Genomic DNA, 9,305 nt, shown 5'->3' with positions numbered 1-9,305 from the left:
TACGACCATGCATATATAGACAAGTTCACACAAGACCGAAAAGACCAAATTAATACAAGTTCACACATAAAGTTCATACACACTTATTCTCATAAAACAAAATACATGAGTTTCTAGCTAAAGCATTTAAATGCAACAACAAATGCGATCAAGATCGCAACTAAGGTAACAATTGATCCAACAGCATAGTAATACTAAGCCTCTTTATTAAGGGCATATTTTCTAACCCTTCTAATCTTCAAGCGCATTGCATCCATCTTGATCTTGTGATCATCGACGACATCGGCAACATACAACTCCAATTTCATCTTCTCTTTTTCAATTCTTTTCAATTTTTCTTTCAAATACTCATTTTCTTTTTCAACTAAATTTAACTTCTCGACAACAGGGTCAGTTGCAATTTCCCCTTGACATACGTCATAGATAAAAATATCTATGTCAACTTGATGGGCATAATTGTCATATAAATGAGAAATGCAACAAATAGTTATAAAAGAGAATATACCACATCCGAATCATTAACTGGTCGAGGGCTAACGGGGACGGATATCAAGACCATGGCACTATGTATAACAACTAAATCATACAAATAAGATTTTTGTAGAATAAAAAGGTGGTGCCAGCGACGAGACGGTCCGGGCGATCGGCCGTGGTTAGGACGGGGACGGGAAGGCACTAAGTAAACCACACCTACACATATACAAACTAAGAAGTTAATTTGAGCTCAAATTGCATATAAATCAAATAAACTCCCACATAATTACTCCCAAACTAAAACCCACAAATCACTATAATTATAGAGCATTGCGTTAGCTAATCTAGCAATGAGAGATGAAAGGACAAAGTTGCTAATCTTTGTGAATACTTGGATGGATGGGGTGCCTCAAATCTTGACAAATCTAGGAAGAAATTGAGGATGAACTCGAGCAAGGGAAGATAATAGAGGAGAGAAAGGAGAAAACACAGAGCTTGGGCTCGGGCTGGACGAAGCACTATTTATAGTGATACTTTTAGTCCCGGTTGGTGATACAAATCAGGATTAAAGATCTATCTCTAGTCCCGATTTGTATTACCAACCGGGACTAATGACCCTCGCAGGGGCTCCAGCCTGACAAAACCCTGCCACCACCCCTTTAGTCCTGGTTGGTAACACCAACCGGGACTAGAGGTTCATTAGTCCCGGTTGAAAAGTAAACCGGGACTAATGCTTCGAACCAAAGCCTTGTTTTTCACTAGTGGGAAGGTTTATGTTCGCAACTCGGGCTGGTTCAGGAACAACAACAATTGGGATAGGTTTGGGCTGTGTGCGTTGAGGTTTGGATGGAACAGGGGGTTGTTTGAATTGCTAGCAAACCAGTTGTGCAACAAAAATTCTCTTCATTGCAAAACTACAAAGAACAGGTTTTATTTTACGCTTTGACGAGATCGTGTTGAAGCCCCCGATCGATTCGCCGTGGTGCACATGTATCATGTCTAGTTTATTTTACGCTTTGACGAGCTCCATAATACGGCCAAATACCATCCTTTGGTGCTTACAGAATGTCATGTTATGTTTGCATATTTTATGTATATCTATGTTTGCGGAGTGGAATCGGTCAAGCAGCGCATTTTGTATGCTACCTCCTCAATTTCTATACTGAAAAATCCAACGCCGAAGGTTTCGAGAAGCAAGTGAGAATCCCGCTTTGCGCCATATAGAGTAGTTTATAGAAACGTCCATGTTGCAGACTATTCAACGTGAGCAGTCTCAAAATGGTTTTTTAAGCACACGGTGAGAGTGATTACAGAGAGTTTTACTAATTCCGTTCATAAATATTTGTCGTTTAAACGGATGTATCTAGCTAGCTGCTAGATATATTCGTTTGAATGACAAGTACTTTCGAATGAAGGGAGGAATAAGAATGACAAGTACTTTCGAATGAAGGGGGTAATATATTCCGCGTACAGCATAATGTTTTTTAAGACACAAGCAGGAAGCACTACGTATCATGTCTAGCTCAATTTCGTGTCGGAGCTCATAGAGCGTAGTTTTTAGAAACCACTTAGTGTAGACCAGTCCACCTTATAGTTTTTTCCTAAAGCAAAGGCAGAAAATTTGCCTCGGTCAATTAAACATAAGACAATTGTCAAGTTAATTAACAAAAAATCAGGTAAAAACCAATGCGAACAGGCCACGCTAGGACTCAAACCATGAGGTCAATTACGAAGAACAACGAGGAGGATCTATCATCCATCAGTCCATCTCATCTTACAAAATCCTAGCAAGAACATGACCCGTAGCCGCCGTATGCGCGTAAGTACGTACGCACGTACAGCCAGTTTGTTCCAGACAGAGCGAAGGAAATTCACGCCGCAATTCCGGAAGAGATCAACAAAACAAACCAAACCTAAGAGCACAAGGCATGTTGGGTGGTCGCCCTCGGTCTTGGGGGGCCGAGTGTAAACAACAGCTAGTAGCAAGTGGACGGCGGTGGACCTCGGAACCAATCCACAGACTTTACTATCTACAGCCAGTGTCGTCCAGTTTGTTAAACCAGCTAGCGACGCCATCCCTCCACGCCTGACGAAACCGTCAAAAGACAACGACGGGGTATCCAATGCCGCCCCCTTCCACACCACACGGCCTCTCCCTTTCGGCCAAAAGTTTCGTGGTTCCATCCGAGCCTGATCTTCGGTTAGAGCAGGTGGAGTCACGGGGAGACGGACAAGGAGAAGAGATCAACGATGCACGGAGCAAACGCGTTTGTGATGTGGACGTCGGACATATATACATTTAGCCAAGTGCCAAGTGCATGCCATGGTTGACCCAGCCTCAAGGAATTCTGCTACCGTGATGGCAGTGATGCGATACCTATCGGCTATGGTTCATCTTGCTGTTGACTCTGGTCGACCTACTTACCGTCAAGCGCGACATCTTCAAGCACCTTCGTTGCACGCTAGCTATGTTCACGCTTGCTCTGGTTGCGAATAGCTAGAGAAACCACCAAATACGTACAGATAGATATCAGGTGTCAACTGACCAACTGGCTCACAAGTGTTGATAAACTGACGTATATAGAATCAGCCACAAGGATGTGTATACCGCAACATATGTAGTAATTCATATGTATGAGCAGAGACGAAGACAATTGGCGCAGAGCAACGGCCAAATGTTGTCACATGTCAGATTGAGGACGGACTGAAAAAAGTAAATGTCCATAGCTCCAAGTGGCAACACCATGCCTTACTTCATAATCAACCACAGGAACAGATACATTCACCGGGACCGGTAGAAAGCTGAGGTTGGAATTACATCCCCGAAGTCCTTCAAGTTCTAACATTCCTCGAGAACGATTCTCCGTTGCTCTTAAAATTTTATTTCCTGCGTCCAAAACTACCTGAATAACTGGAATTACGATTTAAATTCTCAATCTTCATGGTGCGCACAAGTAAATTGTCAGGTCTTCCTGAAAGAAACATGCAAGATAAAAAAGCATGCAGGAAAGAGTACGAAAATTTTCCTTTCCACCTCCATCACAACTTACTATACATTACTACTCCCTCCGTTTCATAATATAAGATGTTATTACAACCAATATATAAGCACATTGATTGTAATAATATTTTATATTATAGGACGGATGGAGTAAATTACAGCCATGGTTAGCTACAACAAGAACTTCACATAGGGGAATATAGCCTTCACTCCTAGGTTATGTAAATGAAGCATCATAATCTGGTTTCATAAGGTAGACTGAAGAGGCGGTTTGACTAATAATTTACGGTCACCAACCATGGCATGACAACATCAATATAATGATATCAATAATGAGCAGGCAACAACAGCAGGCCAGCAGAAACAACCTTAAGATCAAGATTAATTCCAACCTATACTATATTGTGAAAGGGGGTCACTTGCTACCCCAAATCGATACAAACAATCATGTAGACCAACCTCACAACTTTGCCGATATGAATCTTGTTTGTCAAACAGAATGCTAACTCTCCACAACTCTTTCTTGCAGGAGTTTATAGATTTCAACACAGCAGACTCTAGCAAGTAGCAACTGCAAACTAAGCCGTTGCCTATGAGATGGATGTCCGTGATGTGACAATGGAACAGGACGTGTGCATATTCTGGCGCAATGCACCCTGTTCCTTGCAATGTATTTGCTGGCCGGTGAACCGCTCTCTTCCACGACGTAGTGCAATCTTCGCAATTCCATCTACCAAAAAAATCTGGCATTTATAACTTTTCTGAGGGTTGGCATGGAGTATAATTTTGTCTGAGGTCTCCACATACACGGAATAAGCACAACGTGTCACTAATAGTAATGGGGAAAAGTTGCTTATCTGCCACTGAACAAATACACTATATGCCAGTGATGCTTCAGACACCCTGGACATGCGTGTCAGTCTCTCATATGAGAGGCATACTGTGAATCCAGTGGTTGTTCAATAACTATTGGAACTTGACAATCTATTGGACCTTAGAGGGCCTTCATATGGAAGTATCGACAAAACTGGGAGGAATAATGGACCTTCAGTTCTTGACAGTCTATTATACAGCAACACCATAACCTTTCTACAACATATTGCAGCAAGTGGGAGCTTAATGCTACATCCATAGGCGCAAAAGATACATATGTCAACAAAGTTTTTGCTGGGGCATCCAACCACAAGAACTCTGGAATGATTTGCATTTCTGCATTTCGTACTGAATTTGGAAAGATCAAGGACTGTACCAACTTTTTACTAACTCATGGCACAAGTACAAAAATATCAACTACTGAAGTTGTACATATAAACAACCCATGTGACACTAGGCACAATTTTAGTCACACAGATGCAATAGCAACTTTATGTTTTCATGTCCTATGCCACAGTGGAAGTTTGAAACCACCGTTTACATGAATTATCAATCACACAACGGAAGATGTTTCAGTCAGTAGGATGTAACAAGAACGCTGCCAAAATATAATATGGTTTCATCACTCAGTAATACAATACCAGTGCTTTAGTTGCATCAAGAGTAGGCATTCAGCCTTGACATCTTATTTTCTTGCATACAGATTAAATTAAGTAGCACACATTGGTATGGCCCAAAACAATGTGTCACATACCATAGTTTCTTGCTTGATGCATCAGTTAGAAAATGAACGTTTGCGTCTCTGAACATCGAACTCTACATCAATGAGGTCAGTTATACCAGCACTAATCTTCTGTCCTACTCGGACAGGACCTACACCATCGGGGGGAGTACCTGTAGAGGGCCCATGAAATAACTGACAAAGAGACCCCTTAACACATATAAGTCTAAAACAGCTGTATAGCGGCAAGAAAAAGAGACATTACCAGTTAATATCACATCACCCTCCATTAATGTCATGATGGAACTGATATAGCTGATTAGAAAAGGAATCTTGAATATCATATCACTTGTAAGTCCCTTCTGCCTAAGTTCACCATCTACCTGGATATAGTTGTTCAATGCTTGTTAATGATAATGTCATTACTTTGATTGCAGGCTGCAATAAATTCTCGGTGCATATTTATACAATTACCTTTAGCCACAGTTCTAGATCATAGGGATTAGTGATCGCTGATTTCGGAACCTATTTAACAGTCACCAAAATTAGCAAATATCATGATAGTGCACACGAATGATACATATAACGTTCAAAGGTCAAAGCATGAAAACCATGATTCAATAACAGAGGGAGGTGTTCTCATCGACAATGAAAGTTAGGTGGGTTTTTTACACACAAATGTCTACATCTGAAGAGTAAATATCCTGGTCTATTGGCAAGAGAAACTATTGCTTACCACCGCACTAATTGGAGTAAAGGTGTCCTGTACTTTACCCAATGTCCAAGGAAGACCTGCAGACTACAAATTCCAATGGTTGTTACTAGAAAGTTCAAGACAAGAAAAATATATTACACTATAGAACCAGGTGTTTTACTTACAAGGTCATGCTGATCAGTTGATACTAGCAAGTTATGCAAAAAGATAGTTCCAAAATATATGCAAAATTTATTGGATGGGAGAGAGATTGTAACAAGTTGTTAACATGTAAAACGAAAGTACAGGTTTGTGTTTATTCACACAGTTGTAGAAACATGGAACTTTTCAGAGTACAATGGGATGTTTGTTGATGAATTTCATTATGCAGGTCAAATATCCATATTCCTTGATCTGATCACTGTAAAGGAGAGAATTCTGAGACTACAGTATATGGTTTTTGCAAAATTTGTTTTGATAAGTTACTCTATCTATACTTAAGGTTCTGAAAACCACCGGGAATGGCAGGAAGTGGCAACAAAACAGAACAGGTGGAACAAGACTAAAGAAAAGTAGAAAACTACAGCTCTTAGTGCAAACCTTAGAAGCTGATTGCAGATCGTTTGATGACATGTCCAAAGCAAGTGCATAACCTGGGAAACCAGACATGTAGGCAGTCATATAGAATTTACTATGTCATAACTGAAAAAACAAATGAATGGCTTTTGATTTACTCATACAGTTCATGCCAGCTACATTAACACGAAGCAAAAACAGTAAGCCCCCCAAAGGCTCTGTTTCACAGAATACTGTAAGAAAGAGGGGAAACCCACCAAACAAGAACACATGCAGTTAAACTCTGAAAGCTTATCACCACAAATAGTCAAACACCGAAACACCGAATGCTTTTCACTCAAGTTTCCCTCTCACTTAAACACATAAGTCAGGCCATTTTCCACTACGAAGAGAGGATAGCACCTAACAGGCCAACAGGTAAACAAAAGAAAATGTAGAACAGCAAAAACGCATCTAAGATTCAATAAGAATGATGGCCAAGAGCTTATCTATTCTAGAATCTATATACGCATTTTCCAACAAGCTTGTCAAAGAGTATAAAGAGAATAATTCTCTCTTCGTAATTGCTAAAGTCATTGCCCTCATCTCCCAAAGTAATGTCCAGAAATCATTTGTAATTGCCGAATCAAAGTTCACACAGTTTGGGATCTCCTAGTTCATTTGCTAGTACATTGTCACAAAATTTTGCAATTACACTAGTTGTGCCCCTGAGACAAGAATGCAGATCCCTAATGAGCACAGTTCTTCAGATCAGTCGTTGCATTACGACACAATTGTTACTAGGGGTTATCGCGCAGGGATGGCGTCTCGCGACCACGGCTCGTAGTTACCTCCGACGAAATCCATGGCGGAGGCCTCGGGGACATCGCGCGCGCGCCGGGAGATGACGACGGCGAGCTCGACCTCGTGGTGCAGCGACTCGAGCGGCTCGGGCACCTCGATGGGGCCGGCGGTCGGGCCAGCGTGGAGAAACGACGACGTGGGCTTCAGGAACAGGACGGGTTCCTGCAGGCAGGGCGACAAGGCCGCCGCTGTCGCGACCGGATCAGCGACCGCGTCGGAGGAAGGGCGCCCCGTGTACTGGGACGGGAGAGGGTCAGGGTCGGAGGGGCATGGACCTTGAGGACAGGGTTGCCGAGATCTTTGGCATGGGAGATGTAGTTGCGCCCGGCCCCGACGATCTTCGTGCTCGCCGCAAGGAGCCTCTGCGCCGCCGCTGCTGCCATGGCCGAGAGAGCTGCAAACAGTGGATGAATGTTTCTTTTTTGGGGGAGCTTGGGAGGAACGAATGATTTTCTGGGTTTTTTTAGGAGGGAATGATTTTCTTGTAATCTTCATCCCGAAATAAACGTGGCTCGTTTAATATGAACTTGAAACTCCGGAAAAGAAAGATATGCATTTGAGAAAAGAATAGATATTATGAGCCCTTCGGAAGAAGAATTCAGATTACTATGAACAAGAATAAGAATTATGTTATGCTCATCCTTTATCAAGTTTAATTGATGATAAGCAACGGATTTAGCATACAACTATTTTTCTTGAAAGAAACTTGAAGAGATAGATAGGTAAGCACCACTTGAGGCATAATTGAAGGAAGCACCGGTAAGAATTCACAGTTGAATGGGAACACCAAGAATTAATGTAGATACATGAGAATGAAGAGATCATGATCCACCTAACAGAAAACTTGAACAAGGCACCGGATAATCGAGAGACGAACGAAGAGACAACAATTGAGAAGAATTGAGGATGAAGGCGGAAAGCTGAGAACGAAGAATCTTCTGAAATGATGGCCTTCGGAGGATCGAGAAATGAACACAACACAGAAATGCACCGGATAGCACGAAAGGGATTACTCATGATTGACAACAAATGAGAGGATACACGAAGCTGAGATGACAATCTTCACGAGAATGGAACAAGACTGAGAGAAACACTCCTTCGGATAGCAAGCTGAGAATGATCGAGAACAACACCAAGAATTACTGAGACCTCCGGAATAATGAAGAATGCAAGGTTGAGCCAAATATGAGAATTAATTCGAATAGATCTTGGAGAAGGGATATAACTGATGAAATCATACTTACGTCATAGTTGAAAAGAATTAATGATCTCCGGAAAAAGATTAAAAGAGCCAGATAAGATCTTGGGAAAACATGTGGGTTATGGGCCCACTCAAAGAAACCACCGTTAGAAAAGATTGCTGGAAAGATTGATATTGCACCGGTATGAAGAGAACTAGATGAGGTTAGCACCTCGAAATAATTAAAAGAATTGAAAATGAGAAAGTACTGAAATATCTTTGACACTCCGGATAGAAAAGAGAGGAATGAATAACAAGAAGACTGATAAGAATTTCCAACATGGGAAAGAATTACAAGGACAAAAAGGATATGATGACACGGACAACTAAATTGAATTCACCGGAAAAATAACAAGACTAAATAAGGATGAACATGAAGCTCCTGAGAATCTTCACAATGAATCACCGGGTAAGAGAGAAAAGAACAGACAGCGGAAGCACCATGAAAAGAAAACTCTTGGATGAAAATCCAATCACTGAAAAAAAGGGTGGGAGGGCGGGAGAAAAAACAAAGACGACTTGAAAGAGATGAGATGAACTCCGGCATAAAAGAGAGAATGATCTTACAAAATTAGATAAGATTGAATCCACTTGGAGAGAAACACACCGCTTGAAAAAGAATTAACATGACGACTCCGGTTGACAAGAATGATAAGACAATTGATTTGAGCAAAGAGAATTGGTACTTTCATAAAAATATGAGAACACCGCTTAGAGAAGATCTGAAATCACCACTTGACATCGAAGCAACTTGAATTACCATATTCCAACAAACAAAGGGTGAGGCTTATGAAACAAGCCAGAGCAAACTCATGAGAAAGATTTCGTCCGATATTTTCGTGGACAGGAATCCACTAGATGTCGAACCCCAACCTAACATCAT

General features: G+C 41.4%; 1 protein-coding gene across 5 annotated transcripts; it reads right to left on the bottom strand.

The window, feature by feature from the left end:
• Positions 1 to 3,037: 3,037 nt before the first annotated feature.
• Positions 3,038 to 7,627, bottom strand: LOC123447784 (probable acylpyruvase FAHD2, mitochondrial). 5 transcript variants are annotated; one of them, XM_045124456.1, is made up of 8 exons: positions 7,458 to 7,626; positions 7,170 to 7,344; positions 6,364 to 6,416; positions 5,806 to 5,868; positions 5,544 to 5,594; positions 5,335 to 5,452; positions 5,103 to 5,242; positions 3,038 to 3,377 (listed from the first exon to the last, which is right to left on the bottom strand). In XM_045124456.1, exons 1-7 carry the CDS (start codon positions 7,563 to 7,565, stop codon positions 5,124 to 5,126), a joined length of 687 nt encoding a protein of 228 aa, XP_044980391.1. In that variant the 5' UTR covers positions 7,566 to 7,626; the 3' UTR covers positions 3,038 to 3,377; positions 5,103 to 5,123. The 5 variants fall into 5 exon arrangements, with proteins under 5 accessions (XP_044980391.1, XP_044980390.1, XP_044980389.1 ...); XM_045124455.1 differs by having other exon boundaries at positions 3,038 to 3,361; XM_045124454.1 differs by lacking the exon at positions 3,038 to 3,377 and adding an exon at positions 3,735 to 4,205 and having other exon boundaries at positions 7,458 to 7,625.
• Between the last annotated feature and the right edge of the window lie 1,678 nt (positions 7,628 to 9,305).

The sequence above is a fragment of the Hordeum vulgare genome, chromosome 4H (assembly GCF_904849725.1).
Source record: "Hordeum vulgare subsp. vulgare chromosome 4H, MorexV3_pseudomolecules_assembly, whole genome shotgun sequence".
In the NCBI taxonomy this organism is placed as follows: Eukaryota; Viridiplantae; Streptophyta; class Magnoliopsida; order Poales; family Poaceae; genus Hordeum; species Hordeum vulgare.
The sequence above is the reverse complement of the archived record's forward strand: the minus strand, read 5'-3'. Positions and strand labels throughout refer to the sequence as shown.

Excerpts from the sequence above, each read along its gene's own strand:
- LOC123447784 (XM_045124456.1), bottom strand. The coding sequence starts at position 7,565 with ATGGCAGCAGCGGCGGCGCAGAGGCTCCTTGCGGCGAGCACGAAGATC. Across the intron at positions 6,417-7,169 it reads CGCCATGGATTTCGTCGGAG|GTTATGCACTTGCTTTGGAC; the intron begins GTAACTACGAGC and ends CTGGTTTCCCAG. Across the intron at positions 5,453-5,543 it reads ATCTAGAACTGTGGCTAAAG|GTAGATGGTGAACTTAGGCA; the intron begins GTAATTGTATAA and ends AACTATATCCAG.